An 18,412-nucleotide genomic window follows, 5' to 3' on the forward strand; every position below is an offset into this window, starting at 1 on the left:
CCATGTGTAATTTATTTGGGAGCTGGATGGTAGGCTCTTCAAAAGAGCAAAATAAATAAATAAATAAAAAATAAACCCATTGTCACATGGTTTTGCCCAGGGAAACGTACAAACACTTGTTCACCCCACATTTTCTTTTTAGTTTGGTTGGCCACTTACTGTGTGCCAACTAGGTGTAAATGCTGTTTCCAGATAATCTAAAAGATGGAAATTATAGAGAAGACAGTAGCACCACCATTCATGGGCCTTTCTCCTACGAGGATGGTCAAATGGGCAAGAAGAAGGGCAGGAAGAAAAGGAGGAGTTGTCGGGATGGTGCCTGGGAGGGCTTAGTGGAAGTGAGGACAGAGAGAGGCCGAAGATGATGTGGTGACACTTGCAGAGTTAGAAATCCTGAGCAGAGTGGTCTCTAGGTGACAATATGACTGTAAACAATCCTTAAGTATAGGGGTATTGGTAAAGTTTGGGCAGGGCAGAGCTAAAGGAATCTTTTAAGCCAGGATGGTAGGAGCACTGTTAAACAGTCTAACAATTAGTATGACCTGGGCACTCACTATCAGAATGGGCTGTAAGTGTATGGGTACATACACTGGTTGCCTGTCAGACTTGATCGAATGCTCTTTGGTAAGTAGTTGATCTCTTAAAGACAGTATAAAAAGCATTATCACCATGATAATAGGCTCTTAAGACATAGAGATTACCTCCTCAGATTACCTACCTCAGATTACCCCCTATAGCTTTGAGTGAGTTACCATCGCTAAACACGGCTTTCCTCAACTGTCCTACAGGGCACTTGCCTCTACCACATGGAGCTGGGGTAAAAGCTGAAATAAAGAGATCACACAAGGAGTTGAACAGTGTCAGGGTTCAGCTAGTTCTCTCTCTCTTTCTCTGTGTTTTTTGAGATGAGTTCCTCTGTAATAACCCTGGCTGTCTTGGAACTCGATTTGTAGACCAGGCTGGCCTCAAACTCAGAGATATCCACCTGCCTACCTGCCTCTGCTTCCTGAGTGCTGGGATTAAAGGTGTGTGCCACCACTGCCTGGCTTTGTCCTCCCCCCACCCCACCATTGGCACAGCTGGTTCTCAATGAAGGATTGTAGTATGTCTAGACATGTTCACTTCTTAGGTTCTTATGTTCTTTGACAGGCAAGGTTGCTATAAGTAATGTTTACTTACAGACAAACAAGGGTGCCATTGATTCTTTGGATTAACTTGGTTGCAGGGATTTTTAAGAGTAGTTTCAGTCAAGTCTTATCTCTGGTACGTTAGTAGTAAAGGCCTGCAATGTCATGGTTAATGGCACAACCATGCTGTGTATTTGTAGAATGACAATTTTCACTAGATGATCAAAGTGTGTGTCCTGGAAGGCCTTAACTGTCAGCTTGCCACAGCCAAGAATAACCTCAGAAGGGAGTCTCAAGGTTGCCCAGATCTGATTGGCCTTTGGGCATGTCTGTGGAGTGGTGTCGTTGTCATGCTTCGTAATTGCTATAGGAGGGCCAAGCCCACCATGGGCAGCACCATCCCCAAGCAGGTGGTCCTGAACCATATAGGAAAACTAGCTGAGTATGAGCCAGTCTGCAAGCCAGCTAGCAAGCCTCAGCCTCTGTGGTTCCTGCTGACTTCCTGGCGGGAAGTGATACCATGCAGAACGGTGAGCAGGACTGCCTTGATTCCCCTCAAGGCTAGGCTGTGACCCGGAACTAGAAGACAAATAAAACCTTACCCTATTTTGTTCTTGGTATTTGTCATAGCCACCAAATGAAGTCAGAACAGTATGTAAAAAGGACTATTATTTTTGTTTTTTGTATGTAAAGGAGGAAAACTCCCCAACTCAGGTGAGTTAGCAGTTTGGTCTAAATGGACACAGTTAATAAAATGCCAGAGTAAAGACTTGGTATCTGCTAGGCATTGAAATCTTTGTTATTTTAAGCACATGTGTGGTAGTTGAAAATAATTCATAGTTCTATGTTCCTATAGATAAAAATAGTATTTTGTAAATATGGACTGATGCTTTTCATGAGCAGATAGACATAACAGTATTTATGGTAATGGAGAAACCATTACTTTTAGAAAGAGTTTTTTTGGTTATTGTTATGTGTTTTTTTGTTTGTTTGTTTTGAGACAGGGACTCACTATGTGCCTCTGGCTGGCCTAGAACTCACTGTGTAGAAAAGGCTGGCCTTGAACTCACAGAGGTGTATCTGCCTCTTTCTTCAGGGTGCCCACCTGTGTTTGCTAGCGAAAGAAGACATAACGATAAAAGCTCTGGGTGCCTGCTGCTCTAGGCCCCCTTGTGAACTATTCTGCCTCCTTGACAACCCTTCGAACTAGCACAAGCAACACAAGAATGTGATTTTGGAAGGGAGTGGGACGGGGGCCTCTACATAGTCCAGGCTGCCTTCAAGCTCACGATCCTCCTGTCTCAGCCTCCCAAGTGCTGCAATTAGAGGCCTAGACCGCCACAGCTGGCAGAATGTGCTTGTTTATCATCTAAATCTTTCATTTCTTTTCTTGGAATAGGTCATAAATCCAAATCTACAGCCTCTCTCTTAAGAGGAAATGACTCTGCGAAGCTGAGCACGTTGAATGTGAGGGTTATCCCAGGTGAGTTCTGCAGCATCAAATGGCGCGCAGGACGGGGGATTCCAAAGCCGAGCCCTCTCAGTACAGAGCAAACTCGAGACCCGAGTTCATTTTAAGTAGCCTTGAGTCTAGAATAAAGGAACTGTAGTCAAATGAAATCCAGCTAAGTACATCTCATGACCAGGGGACAGTTATGATCAAAGCCACCTCCTTAAATAATGGAGAGTTTGCCTAATTGGCAAGAAGCAACTCATGTGAGTAGGCAAGGGAGAGAACGCCGTGGGGGGATGAGCCTGGGATTTATTTTTAAATGAGACAAGATACCATTATTTCTCAGAATTGCAAGAAGTAATTGCAGAGTGGGCAGAGCTTCTGCTGGGGCCTTCACTTCGTGGGGTGTCGTGGTGTAAAGAGAACTTGTAATAGCCTCAATTAAAAAGCCCCCTGTCCTCTCCCGAGAAGCAGAGAGGGAGTAAGGGGCTCCTAATTAGAGCAGCTAGGAGGGCTGTGAACACAGATGCTCTGGTTCCAACTTCATCTCTTTCTAATTGCGGGGCCTCCTTTAGAATTCCCGCTGTCAAAGCACACGAAAAAGAAAGACGAACACATGCATGGGGGAAAGGTCATTTCCTTCACCAAAGAGAAAGGATTTTGTAAAAACTGGAAATCCAACCTAGGGCATCCTAGGCAGCGCTGTAGACCACTGAACTATGCTCCCTCAGCCCCTCCCCCCACACACACTTTTTTTAAATTTTCAGGCAAGATCTCATTAAATTGCTCAGGCCAGCCTTGAATTTGCTGTACAGCTGAGGCGGGGCTCAAATCTGTGACCCTCCCGCCTCAGTAGTATAGGTCTGTGTCACAGGCCTGGCTTGCAATTAGTTTTCATTTTAATCTCTTCCAGTCTGTGTGACACAGTTCCTGGGTATTCTCTCTCTTTTCCCCTGTCAGACAAGGCCTTACTATGTAGCCCAGGCTGGCCTCAAGCTAATAGTTCCCCCGTCTCAGTGTCCCCATGTCAAATTATACTCATATGCCTGATAAGAAAGAGTATTTTTGACTCCTTGAAAAACCACAGAATTGAGTGATGTTCCTCATATTCTTTGTCTCCAGTGGGTGAACAGCCCCTTTACACTTGGTGAGAAGCTTTCACAACAGGAAGCTTCAGCTCTGGTGTGTTAACTCTTTTCAAATGTGAGAGGAAGCTCGACAACCCTTTGCCTTCCATTGCAGAGGACAGCAGTCACCTAGAGACCCACCCGGCATTGCACTGGGGACTGGGTGCCCAAGGCTCCTACTGAAAGAGGTGGTCACACAGACCCTTAGTCTGGGAGCAAATTATAGTGGGTGCACCTAAAGATCTCAATTTTAAATATTTTAGACTTCCTAGTTTGTAGCATGAATCTTAAAATGTTCTTATTAATAAGATCAAACCTGGAGCCAGGTATTGGGGTGAATGCTGGAAGTTCAGAGAAGCAAAACAAGCCATAGCTTCCTCACCTGGCCAGTTCCTCAGCTGATCCTGTTTCCTCAGACTGGAAGCCTCTGAGTCCTTATCCAAATGAATCTCAGCTGAACTGCTGCTCAAAAGCCTAAAAGCTTAACCAGCCAAATGCTTAACCAGCCAAAAGCTTCTAGTTTCTGGTCTTCATGCCTTATATACCTTTCTGCTTTCTGCCATCACTTCCTGGGACTAAAGGCTCACTTTCTGGGATTAAAGGTGTGTGTCACCATGCCTAGCTGTTTCCAATGTGGCCTTGAACTCACAGAAATCCAGAGGGATTTCTGCCTCTGGAATGCTAGGATTAAAAGCATGTGTGCCACTATTTTCTGGCCTCTGTATCTAGTGGCTGTTCTGTTCTTTGACCCCAGATAAGTTTATTAGGGTGCATAATATTTTGGGGAACACAATACCACCACACTAGTTGGTATCAGCAAATTATTAAGTCATGGTTAGTAGTAAGCATTAGTTTGAAAATACTTAACATCAGCTATCTAGGAGTCAAGTTAATGGAAATTTCATGTGGTTCACAAAAAATTTGTTTAATTAATGATATATATATACACATAATTATATATATAAAATAACCAGAGTTGTTTTAAGGAGAAAAATAGTTTTTTTTTTTAAGGGAGAAAATGATTCTTTGTTCATCTTGCTTGTCCAGTGTACTAGCTCATACCCCGGGAATGGTTCATCCCAGCTCAGCTGAGTTGTGTGGTTGCCTGAGGAAGCTTGGCCATTTCTGTTCCCTACCCCCAATTTCCCCTGTCACAAATTTTAAGATCTGGCTAGCTACAAGATGAACCTCACAAGTCATATTTATGAACCTGTGGTTTTCCTGCACCCAAAGAAGCTGTCTCATGTCTGCCTTATCTGAAATGGCTCTCACTAAAACCCTCTGGCTTTGTTACCTGGCAGATTGTAGTAATGTTCAGGGCAGACCCAAGGTGATAACCTTTAAAAAAAAAAAAAAAAAGACTGAGAATCCTTTTGAGGCTTAGCATCTTCAAAAGGAAAAGAGGTAGGTCCTTTTTATTTATATTCCTTTAACCTAAATGCACCCCCTACCCCATTCTAAGCTGCTCTTTCTGAGAGAGAAGTGGAAAGAAAATCATGTCTCCTGTTTTTAAGGCTGCTCTGTCATGATGGACTGATTACAGGCAGCTTGAGTGGTAAAGGGGAAACGGGCCGGCATGAGTTGCTGGAAACACAGTAACACGAAGAAAAGAAAAGGATTTCAAAAAAGCAATGCCCATGTGTCGCATTCAACAGAGCCTGCAGTCGGGGCCAGCCACTCAGACCAGGATGGCTTTGTGGTTCACAAACTACAAACCTAGTGTCCTCATACAACCACACACACACTGAGATGCAGAGGGGCTCATCCATCCCCAAATTATCCACCGTCTATAAAATAAACAAGGAGAACTCTCCATGATCCTATCCTGCACAGAGCCTACCGCATAGTAGAGCCATTTGGAAGAAGTGTGCCTCTGGTACCTTCCTCCTCGCCTGAGAGTCCTAAGGCTCCTGTTGTCTGTTTCAGCATTAATTTCCCTGACATCTTGTTCGTTCGGTTATCATCACATGGGAGATGACTTTGCTTTGCCTGTCCTCCTGGCACCCCTCACTTTTGGAATGCCATTCATTCATGATGAAAGTTTAGGAGACAGCACAGCCCTAGGGAGAAATGGGGATAGAAAGGAGCGGGGTGGGGGTCGGGGGGGGGGTGGGGTGAGCAAGAATGAATCTTCCCAGGTGTAATGGAGTACACCTAATCCCAGCACATGGGAGGCAGAGTCAGCCTGATCTCTGTGAGTTCAGAGTCAGACTGGTCTACATAATGAGTTCCAGGGCAACCAGAGCTACATAGTGAAACTCTGTCTCGAAAAATGCCAGAAATAAAATAACAAAAAATGGAAAAGAAAAGAATCTTAAGGACGGGGAAGGCGAACATGAACGCACAGGGCAAGAATGATCAGAAGGAACATAACTCTCCTTCACTGACATCAGGGACAGCAAATTTGGTAGACTTGCTAAGGATATGGAACAATGAGAAAAAATGACCCTTTTTTTTTTTTTTTTTTTTTTGGTTTTTTGAGACAGGGTTTCCCTGTGTAGCTTTGCGCCTTTCCTGGAACTCACTCTGTAGGCCAGGCTGGCCTTGAACTCACAGAGATCCGCCTGCCTCTGTCTCCCGAGTGCTGGGATTAAAAGTGTGCTCCACCAACGCCCAGCCAACAATGACCATTTTAAGAAAGGCATTTTAAAAGAGATGTGTGTGTGCATGCACACGCGCATACACACACACACACACACACACACACACACACACACACACACACACACACGAGCACATGCACGCATTTGTCCACAGAGTACAGACAAGGGTGTTGGGTCACCAAGAGCTAGAGTTACAGGTGGTTGTGAGCTGTCTGATGTGGGTTCTGGACCCAAATCCAGGGCCTTTGGAAGAGCAGTGAGCACTGTTAACTGCCAGGCTGTCCTCCCAACACTTGAGGAAGGCATCTTGAGAAATATTAGTTACGTTCTGTTGCTTATGGTTTGAGAGGGATAAGAGTCCATCATGGCGGGGAGACACAGTAGCAGGTGGCAGGCACAGCATTTTCGAGCCCAAAGCACGAAGCTGAAAGAACAAACTGGAAATGGTGCAAGTTTTTAAACTACCAAAGCCTGCCTCTAAGAACTCACTTCCTCCAACAAGGCCATATTGCCTAAACATCCCCAAAAGAGCTCCACCAACTAGGCACTGAATGTTTAATTATGTTCTAGGGGAGATTATCTCATTCAAACCACCATGGTAGCCTTAAAATGGATCTCTAAGGGCTACAGCGTTTGCCTAGTGTGAGAAGGAGCCTAGTAATACAAAAAACTAACAACATCATCAACAACAAAATCCTCTGTAGTGGAAATCTTAAATGGTCTTATTAATAAAAACAAATCCAGAGCCAGGTATTGGTGTGAACGCTGAAAGATCAGAAAAGCAGAACAAGCCACAGCTACCTCACCTTGCCAGTTCCTCAGCTGATCCTGTTTCCTCAGGCTGGAAGCCTTTAAGTCCTCATCCAAAATGGATCTCAGCTGAACTGCTTCTCAAAACCCTAAAAGCTTAACCAGCTCTAGTTCCTGGTATTTACGCCTTATATACCTTTCTGCCATCACTTCCTGGGATTAAAGGCGTGAGTCACCATGCCTGGCTGTTTCCAGTGCAGCTTTGAACTCACAGAGATCTGGATGGATCTTTGCCTCCTAAGTGATAGGATTAAAGGCATGTGTGCCACCATTTTCTGGCCTCTGTATCTAGTGGCTGTTCTGTTCTCTGACCCCAGATAAGTTTATTAGGGTGCACAATATTTTGGGGAACACAATATCACCACAGTCCTCTGGAAACAATGATTGATGGTTTGACTATAGAGGGAAATCAAGACCAAGGCCATAGGAAGTGCCCTAGGATGTAAAGAATGGGACGCAAACATTGTGAAGTCTTTTGACGGACTGCAAAAGACAATTGATTAGGGGATCAGCAAGTTGCCTGCAGAAGCCTTAGCAAAATTAAGGAATCTGATACAAGAAGATAAACAAGAGTTTAGGAGACCAAGAAGGCAAACAATATAAGCCCAAGTTATAGCCTGGAAACGGGATGGCAAGAAAGTGCTTCTGGGTACCTCTACTGTTGGGTGTGCCATTTGGCCAAGATGGCGGCTTTGCGTCTCTCCCTGGATCGCACACCCAAGAAGGAGCATCTGGGAGAGGGATTATCATCTCTTTGGATTTCTCAGTTCTTTTTAAAAAAGTTTTTAAAATTTATTTTTATTTATGTGTGTGCGCCTACTTTTTTTTGTAGGTACACCATGTTCATGCAATACTTGTGGAGGCCAGGAGGGGGCATCAGATCCCCTGAAACGGTAGTCATGAGCCATCTAGTGTAAATGCTGGGAACCTAACCTGGGTCAGCTTCGAGAGCAGCAAGGGCTCTTAAATGCTGAGCCATCTCTCCAGCCACTGCCTTCTGTGTTCTTGAGATGACCTGTGAGATGTCCACCTATTTTCTGGGCAGCCATTCTATAACATCTACCCCAGGTTTCTGACATAATTGCTTCTGCTCCATCCAGCTGCCCGAAGGGGAGGCGGAGTCATTCCATATCTTGCCTCAAATGGTGACATTGTCAAAACTCAAAGCTCTTCTCCTTTAATTCTCTAACGAAGTTTGACTGAACTCGAACCACCCACCCACCATCACAGCAAACACTGCTACTCTAGGCCGAGGTCTTCTTCCATAGGGTCCCCGGGACAGTTGAAGAACATCTATTCCAGGCTGCCTTAGATAAGAGAAACCCTTGTCATATCAAGTACTGTGCTGATATCTGTGCCATACTTCCACACAAATCAATGTGCTTAATTTCATAAGGATTTCACTCTTCCTCTGTTGAGAAAACAGAATCTCAGAGAGTTTAAGTAACTAGTTTACTGGGTAAAGCAACTAAATGTTCATGAAGCAAAGACGATAGAATCTTATGATAAATGATTGAAGTTACTGGTTTATAGGTAGTGCCTAGCCGAGTCAGGAACAATCAGTTCTTTCCAAACAGCGTACTCTGTAGCACAGTATTTGACAGGAGCGACGACCTGGGGATCAGGCTGGTTCATATCAAAGCTCTTCTTGCTCTGTACATCTAAGCCTGGAAACAGAGATGAAACATGTTCCCTCTAGAAAGCTGTAGCAGCGTGTGTGACAGTGTGAGGCCTCACAAGAGACGTTTCAACATGGGTTAAAAGCGTCTTCTTTCCTGCAGTTAATGTGGGCGGGTTCTAGGTAACACAGAGAAGAGAAAATGGACTTTTATTGTGAAAAGTGGGGGAATGGCCGATTCATAGTACCCCCAAATACAGCTAATGGTAATGTAAAGTTACAATTCCCAGCGTGTTTACGGCCAGGATAATAAAGTCTGTGCAGATTTCAATTTCCTTCAGTAGAGAAGAAGATAAACGACTGATTCCAGATGTTTTTGCAACTAAGCAAGATCATACGACAATTTAATTTTTACCGGCTTTACTCATAATATGGATGACTCTTAAAATGCAGATTGGGTTCCTAAAGCAGAGAAGGTTATAGCTGTCTGCTTGGTTATAGACTAGATCAAAATGGAAAGGATGGTCCTCTTTGTAGGAGGAAATTCATAAGCGGGAGGAGTCTACAGCTGGAATAGAATGATTTATTATAGGCATTCATCGAATGCCTTTATGTGACAGCCATTTATACCAGCTCTGGAAGAACAGATTGCAGAACATATGCTCTGAACATGTCCTCCATCTTTGCCCAGATGGTCCCTGCCTGGACCTTCAGGCCTCCCTTGCTACCCACCATGAACATCCCCATTCCAACCCAGCCTTTGTCTTATGATGTGGGCTTAACTGACACTTTCCAAGACAAACAATCACAACAAAATTAAGTAAGTCAGTTACCAAAACGTTTGCAAAGAAGGAGGACCTGAATTCAAGAATAGCCAGGACCTATAGAAAAAGCTGGCTATGGTGAGAGAGACAGGCAGGTCCCTGGGGCTCACTGGCCAGGCAGCCTGGACTCCTTGGGTGAGCCCCAGGCCAGTGAAAGACCCTTTTTCAAAACAAAACAGCAGTCCAGGGTGGAGAGGGCTTGAGGAAGAATTCCATGTCTGACCTCTTTATGAATACATACATGCTCACTTGTGCACATACATCCATGCTTCTGCACACACACAAGCACCCACCCCGCCCTCCTTTCACATACACAAAAAGTAAAATGTAACTAAGCAAGCTGTTTGGAGGCAAACACATTAAAAAAAAATTGATGGGGAAGACAGGCTTTCCAACCAAGAGAAGAAGAAGGCTGAGATACTCTCTCCTGTAGGAGATAGACCTGGTGTTGAACGGAAACCCACCAGGAACAAAGTGATGTGAAAACACCTTGCTGGTTATATGGGGGGGGGGGGGGGATACAAAATGACATTGGAAGGATGAAGTGAGGTTAGAACCCAGATGTCCCAGATGTAAAAGACCTTTGAAAAACGTCCTTTGGAGTAGGGGAAAGCATTGCATTTCAGGGCAGCCTGGACATCGATCAACATGGGCAGTGTGATAAGGGCTTTCCTCTACAAATCCGTTCTGTTTGTGAGGCTCAGTCAGGCTGAAATCCACACTGGGGTTCTTTTAAAAATTTTAAAGCTCTTTGGAGGTTCCTGAAAAACGTCAGGTATTTGGGTGAATTGATAAATTCCTGGAAAGACATGTATAATGTTTAAAAATATTTCTGACAGCTTGTGTTGCCTTAACTAGAGTCAGTGAATTAATAGTATTTGAAAGAAATTGTTTTCCAGTGCAGTGGGAGAGGAAAATTTTCACCTGTCTTAGCCATTCTGAAGAGGGTATTAAAATGGCACACATTAATCTGACTTTGGATGTTTTTAAAATCAATCTTTAGAAGTTTTGCTATTAGCATGTGAGTTGCATGACTTTGGACACTAGGGGAAACCAAAGATAACGTACCACTAGAGAACATTCCAGACTAGTAATCATTTTGACAGGTAATAGCTTTCCATACTACGTTATGGTTATACTGTGCTATAAAACATCTACAAACTGAATCCACAAGCAGGAGATGAGCAGCTGGCTCTCCAGCCAGAAGAACTTTATTCATTCTCCATGATAATTAATTCATTTTATGAATAGGCTCCTTTGCTATAACCTTTAAGAAGAGCAGTCTCCAGATTTCAAATTATACAAGGCCCAAGACGTCTTGACAAGGGTTGTCTAAGCAATTATTTGCACAGAAAATTGATTCTGAAAGCTTTCATGTGTGCCCAAGTTACTTTGGAAATCTAGAACATCCAGGCTCCCTGGCTTCTAGGAAGGGAGATTCAAATCCAATAGATCTGGGACAGAGCCTGAGAACCTGTATTTTTAATCATTGCCTCTGGTGACATTTAGGCTGAGATCTGTTGGAAAATTAGTTTCTACCGTGTAACCAATTAATAGAGAATTAATGGCTTAACATAATATGTGTGTGTTGTCTCTGCTTCTGTGGGTTGGAAGTTGAGCACTCCTTAGCTGAGTGTGGCTTAGCTCACACTCCCAAAGCTGAACAAGAGGTCAGCCATGCCACAGTCTCATCCACAGACTGCTTCCAAGTTCGTGCCTGGCAGAATTCATTTCCTTACTGCGGTGTACTGAGGACCTTGGCTTCTTGTTGGCTGTGTACCAAGGCCAATCACAGCCCCTTCATGTCACCTACTGTCCCCCATGACTGTTTGCTTCTTTAATCCAGCTAGAATCTTTCTCATCTTGGGATCTTGATCTGAGAAGACCAGGTCTCTCTTTGGAGAGCTTTATTATGAAATCAGGATCAGACCCACTCAAGATAACCTCCCTTTGCGTCAGCTCAAAACCAAACAGTTTGGGATGCTGATTACATCTGTAAAACACCTTCATCTTCACCCAGTAATAGAAGCTAATCACCATTTCTGGGAACGTTGTTGTGAGGCTGGGCCGACAGAGGTAGTTCCCTAGATGTGGTTGATATTTACTGTCCAGGGAATAAAATCAAAGGCTGCTCAGGGCTCTAGCACAAGGGTTCTGTGAGGCAACAACAGGGAGATGGGGGTTCTGGGCCCAGGTAGAGACGGTTCCAGATCTCACCTGACTCTCTTGGTTGGGGAAATTTGGTCATTTTACTCTTTAGAAGACTAACTGTGGAATAAATGCTGACTTTACGGGTGATTTCAGCTCTGCCTCGGACTGTGTTATCAGGAAATGGGGTAAGAAGCTGAAGGAAGAAATGAAGGCCCCCACGGAGCGAGTGAAGTGGGTTTAAAGTGTCAGAACCATCCCAAGGACATCGAATGAGTGACAGGAACTGCCCCAATCCTTTTAAAATGGAGGGCAGGGTTCTCGTCCAACACGTCCATGTTACAAGTTCTTGTGGCCTTGCTAGTGACTGACACAGCTCTCTGTCTTGAACTGTAGAGTCTACTCGAAGGTTGCCCTCAGCAGCGCAGTTCGTGGAGGTGCTCCCCCCTATACCAGAACTCGAAGTCACTTCTGCAGAGCCCCAGCAAGATCAATACACACGGTGAGTGACGCTCGACCTCATGGACGGTTTGACTTGTGCATGATACACACGAACGGGTCCAAGGAACTCTGCTTGACCCTCATCCATGTCTCTGTCTGGGCGGCGGGCACAGAAGTGATAAACTTGAGAAGCCAGCCCGCTGGAATTAGGTAACACTAGCGAAAGTGCCCATTTTCTCCAAGATTTAGGAAGGATCTATTAGACTAATCCTTGGTCTGTTCAGCTGTCCCTGAAATGTCAGCTCGTCCCTTGGCATTGCTTGTCTTGGAGTCCAGCCGCAAATCAGCCAGAGCATGAGCAAAGGGAACATGAGATTTGTGCAGTTGAACTCATCCACCTAGTCATTGAAATAAAAGTTCAAACTTAGCATCTGATACTCCAGATGAATGTGCCTTGATTGAATATGTTCTAATCGGAAACTATGCTCAGAAGTGTCTTCAAGATGCTCTCCATTCATTCGGCAAGTATATCTTTTTGCCGGAGCTGAGGACCGAACTCAGGGCCTTGCGCTTGCTAGGCAAGAGCTCTACCACTGAGCTAAATCCCCAGCCCCTCAGCAAGTATGTCTTAAGCGGCTACAATGGCATACGGCCATGTTCGGTTTGTAAAGATGGCAACAGAAACGTGGAGGAAAAATGGTGACTCTGGGTACCTTCCCATTGGGCTTCCTCGTGGCTGGCCTTGTCACTAAGACTTCATCGTACTTGAGAGGTTATCGGCCCAGGCTCTAGCAGGAAAATGGTGTTTTTTTCAAATTGAGTAAGTCAAGGAGAGTTTAATAAAGGGTCTATTAAGAGAAGATGTGGAAACTCCAGGGGCAGGGGAGAGAGAATGTTTGTGTAGGAAGAGTGTTTGATGAGGATATGGATCAAAGGATACCATAGCCTTTGGTAGCCCTGAAGAGAGAGAGAGAGAGAGAGAGAGAGAGAGAGAGAGAGAGAGAGAGAGAAACAAATAGAGCAACAACAACACAAACACTGGCCTTCCTTTCCTCAACTGTGCTGGTGTTCTCCACTGGCCAAGGCCAACCAGAGATAGAGAGACTAAGCCAAGCTGAGATGGCTTGTGTAGCCTTCTGGAAAGCCACTGAGCAGGTAGAAGGAAGTGGAGAGCAGATCTGGAGAGGTAATTAAAGATCCCGCCCAATTGGCCAGTAGGCAAAGTGGAAACCTAGCAACATGGTTTGTGTTCAAGGAGAAAGTCTGGCAGGGTCTGAGGTTGGCTAAAAATCCCCAGAGTTGATTAATGAGTGTGCAGAGAAAACACTCCTGAGGGCTGTGTCTGATTCCTCCCGTGCTGCTCCTCATGCCGGGACTAGTCAAGCTCACGGATGGATAAACATGCGCCACTTTGGTTATTTGCTCAAATACGAACTTGATGTCAAGAACTCTACTCATTGGCAAAAGTAACATGGCCATTAGTGGGGAAATGAGAGTCGAGGAGCTGCAATCCCAGTGACAAGTGACGGTGGAGCCGCCAGTCAGAGGACAAGATGCCAAGCTTTTGCCAGATCCTAAATAAACATGTGGAGTGCAAGACCCACTCCACCGCCGTCCCACCATTACCATGGGTGGTCTCAACAGACGGAGACCTGCACCAACTCTCCTCTCTCCACTGAGAAGATGCCAAAGGTCCTGTGGCAGCAGAGGCGAGAGGAATTCCTAGCTTTCCTCTGTCCTACGTTTGCAAGTTTCTCATCCCTCCAAGGCCATCCTTGGAGGGATACCCAGGGGCATCGTTGTATAATACAGTAGTGGAGAGAACCCCTGGTCAGTGACAGACGAAGGTATTTCATATCATAGAACACAGTGTTTGAAATGAATGATTTAAAATTGTTCTCTACTTGGGGCTGGGGATTTAGCTCAGTGGTAGAGCGCTTGCCTAGCAAGTGCAAGGCCCTGGATTTGGTCCTCAGCTCTGGAAAAACAAAAAAAAACAAACCTTTCAGGCTATCCTTGGGCAATCTAGACCAAAGACTTTGAAGAGTTTGGGTCCAGCTGAGGAAGTACAGATAGGTGAGCAGCAGCTGTGAGACCCTGATTGATGAGAACCAACTGGAGAGTGTCTCTCTGACCCACGAGATCAAGGTGACAGAGTGTGTCAGGAGCTGCTGTGAACCAAGGACAAACTGATGGAGGCCATGGGAGGGCCAGAGAGCGCTTACCTCTAGCACCCATCATTATCCCGCTCAGTGTGGACCTGAGGACTTCATCTTGAGGAACCAAGAATGACCAAGGATGAAAATCCTCTCTCTGGGTTGTACTGCAGGTGCAGGATGGCTTTTCCTACACAGATGGACAGTTTCTATTTGGTAAATTACTTAAGAGGGCCTGGGTATTTGTTCATGCATTTGTTTGCAAAAAGCACAGGGACAAATAGCCAAACGAATGGAAGCACATGAATTATGAACCAAAGGCTCTGGAGCCCCCAGCTGGATCAGGCCCTCTGGATAAGTGAGACAATTGAATAGCTTGATCTGTTTGGGAGGCATCCAGGCTGTGGGACCAGGACCTGTCCTTAGTGCATGAGCTGGCTGTTTGGAACCTGGGGCTTATGCAGGGACACTTTGCTCAGTCTGGAAGGAGGGGACTGGACCTGCCTGTACTGAATCCACCAGGTTTAAATGAATCCCCAGGGGAGTCTTGGCCCTGGGGGAGATGGGAATGCAGGGGAGGGGCTGGGGGGAAGGTGGGGGGGGGGGCGGGAGGGGGGAGGACAGGGGAACCCATGGCTGATGTGTAAAATTAAAACACATAATAAAAAAAACCCAAAAAACATTTGTTTGCACTTATACATCTTGCCTCCTTTTGGCATAAGACTGTTTTTTAAAAAAAATTCAAGGATACTAAAACAAAAAGAACTTTAATGAAATTAAAATCGAGTGTTGAAGTTTGATAGCAAATATTCCGTCTGATTCTTTCGGCTCTCGTATTTGTTATAGCCATCATGGATGTCGTGAATAAATCATAGGTGTCAGTTTCAATAAGAAGCGTACACAGACAAGAGGTCAGCTCTTCATCTTGAAATGTAAACCAGTTTTTCCTAGAGTTAAGATGGAGTGTGGTCTTCCGATATGATTATGTGACTGAAGTTGTGTATCTGAACAGCAGAAATGAGGAAGAGACCCTGAGCTTCTCTGACCCATCTCCTATGAGGCAGGTAAAACAAATCATTTCCTGACTCTCCTCAGAAACAGAGTCTAAGACCCCATGGGAGAGGTGGTTCTCTCATTCCCAAGCATAAGCAAGCAGCATCCTTATCTCCAGAGATTCAGGGCAGCTGTAAAACTGGACCAAACAGGCCTCCCTAAGTCCCATCCCTGCTAATCATCACTACAGCTCCCAACTTTTGCCTTCTATCATTCTCTAGTCTTCACCAAACACACTCATGGCTCGGGCTGGGGAGAGGGCTCAGTGGGTAAAGTGTTTGTTATGTAAACAATAGGACCCGAGTTCTGATCCACAGCGCACGTGCATCACACACACACACACACACACACACACACACACACACACACACACACACCCACACCCACAAGCTGGTTACAGATCTGTAACCCCAGCACTGGGTAGTGGAGACAAATGAATCTTGGAGATGTTGTTATCTAACCAAAACAACCAACTCCAGACTCAGGGGGGACACTGTCTCAGAAGACTGGAGGAGGGTTGGTGAGATGACCGGGCAGGCAGGTTGCTTTCTGTCAAGCCTGAAGACCCGAGTTTGATCCCTGGGACCCACACAGTATCAGGAGAAAAGTGACTCCCACAAGTTGTCCTCTGATCTCCAGATGTGCAAAGTGGCATGTGTGTACACAATATAGTCACAAAATAAATATTATTAATGATGATGATGATAAGGTGGATGTAACAGAGGACAACACCTGCTGTTGACCTCTGGCCTCTGTGTGCACATGCATGAGCTTATGTTCCTATATACACATAAGCCCATGTATACACACACACACACACACACACACACACACACACACACACACACACACACACACATTCTTTGGGTTGTCATTTTTATGTAAAGACTGTTGAGCCAGATAAGATTTATTAAATAAGTTAGTATATATTCTCTTGTGAATTTTTTGTTAGATGGATCTCATGGGCTTGGACTTAGATTGGCAGGGGAGAGAGAGAGAGAGAGAGAGAGAGAGAGAGAGAGAGAGAGAGAGAGAGAGAGAGAGAGAACACAAGAGAGAGTCAGCATGCTCTGGTCATCAGGCTTGGTAGCAGGCGCCTTACCCACTGAACCATATCATTGGCACATTTTCTTCTCTCTTCTTACATAAGCAACTAAGGGGAAAGTTTATATAAGAACTTGTTACTCTTTATTTTGAGATCACAAACTAAAATGTTAACTTTAAAATTGAGGAACTGGAGATTTGGCGAATGGAACTCAGCTCATCTTACTCTGGGTATCCCTAATTAATAGATGAGTCAGCCTGGGTCTCAGATTTTTCTGCAGGAGTTTTGGCTCCCCACATGGTGAAGTATGGATATTCTGCAGTTTCTGAGGAGTCAAATTACTGTTTCTCTTCTCATTCCCTATTATGCCCTGACAAATGACTTGGGAATCAATGGGAACTTGGCTTGCAACAGGCATACATTAAGTTTCGGGTTCTGTTAGATTGTGGCATCTTTCAGAAAGCTAGTTCACTAACTTACATTCAATATTACTTTAACAAAGAGTGAAAACTGTGCAAAGGTGTTGAGGGATGGTACCCTGCCCACGGGCACACTGCTAGACACAGAAGAGCAGGTCATTGTGCTGGCGCCCTGCAAAGATTCGAGCTGACAGAATTGCTTCCGGTTGTCGGAAGTCACTTCTCAGGAAGGTGGCTTCCTCGGATGTCTTAAAATCATCAACCCTCCTTTTCCTGGCTATTATTTGCAATTATTTTTATAGTTATTCATATCTGGCTTTCTCTTTAGATGAGACGCTGCACAAGGGCAGGGAACATACCCGATTCTGCGCACTGGAGCATCTGGGCCGGCTGGTATTGTATTTAGTTCACAGTAGGGTCTTCATACATTTTGTCTGGATGAAGAACCATTTATGAAGCTCTCACCAAATGCTGACACGAGACACGTGCTTGCCGCCAGTTCACAAGGACATACAGGAGCTGTTTTCCCCAGGGAGCTCGGATGGATGGACGAAGCTCACTAATCTGCCTTCCTCCTCAGGGCGGCCTCCTTGTGTTCCTCCTCCATGCACTTCAGGCAGAGGTAGCCAAAGGGAGCAGGGCAGATGGAAGACTGCCTGAGAGAGGAGGCTGTAGCCAAGCTCACCGTTGCAGCTGCTCTTCTGGGAGAGCAAGGGTCTGGGTAGAATGCATCTCACAGGACACTTTGGATGGTGATTGCTCCCGACATCTCCCAGAGCCTAAGGACTCTGCTTCCATCTCCACTCAACTAAGGCGAGCTAAAATAAACTCATTGTCCTTAACGTCTTCAGAATTCATGACTTCCTATAGCTAACACTGACCTTGGCCTTTAGTGTGTTATGAGTTTGACTGAATTCACGCCATGGACTTCGCATGTAGTTTAGACCTTCACTGAACCATAGCTGTCTATGACCCAGACTTCTTTGCTAAACTGTGAGTAGGGGAGCCATGACCCAGTGACAGGGACTCACTTCTTCCTGCTCTGTTCCTTACTTGAAGTCCTCAGTTCTGGCTGATGATAAATGAGATGCAAAGTCATTAAATGGTTACTTATAAGGGGATAGGATTGCAGATTTACACACCAGGGTCTTCTAACACGACAATGTCCTGTAATAAACATGATGGGGAGTGCTGTATGTAAGAACTCATCATATGGAATTATACCCAGTCATGAAGAAAAGTGAAAATCTCAGGAAACTGGATAGATCTGGAGAAGAGTATATTAACTGAGGTAACTGGGGTCCAGGAAGACAAATACATGTTTTTTTTTTCTCATATGGATCCTACCTGTTCATGATTGTGTGTATGTGTGTAGTGTGTATATATGTATGTATGTATGTATGCATGTATGTATTGTGTATGTGTGTATGTATGTATATATGTGGGGTGTGGCATGAGCCTGGAAAGGGAACCACAAAAATAAAAAAAAGGAATATGAGGAAGGGGGTGGTGTCATAGAGTACGTGTGGCATGAAAGAATAAAAACAAAAAATAAAACACTGCTGAGGTGGAGGGGCACAAGGGGCTG

General features: G+C 44.9%; 1 protein-coding gene across 1 annotated transcript in view; it reads left to right on the forward strand.

Moving 5' to 3' along the window:
- Window positions 1-17,988, forward strand: part of Tmem156 (transmembrane protein 156) — a 39,440-nt gene extending 21,452 nt beyond the window's left edge. Inside the window, exons 5-7 of the mRNA XM_036201485.1 lie at window positions 2,527-2,610; window positions 12,107-12,212; window positions 17,153-17,988. Of these exons, the coding sequence (XP_036057378.1) occupies window positions 2,527-2,610; window positions 12,107-12,212; window positions 17,153-17,156 (194 nt within the window). The 3' untranslated portion in view covers window positions 17,157-17,988. The remainder of the gene's footprint in view (window positions 1-2,526; window positions 2,611-12,106; window positions 12,213-17,152) is intronic.
- The last annotated feature ends 424 nt before the right edge of the window (window positions 17,989-18,412 follow it).

This window comes from Onychomys torridus, chromosome 10 (genome assembly GCF_903995425.1).
Source record: "Onychomys torridus chromosome 10, mOncTor1.1, whole genome shotgun sequence".
NCBI classification, from domain to species: Eukaryota; Metazoa; Chordata; class Mammalia; order Rodentia; family Cricetidae; genus Onychomys; species Onychomys torridus.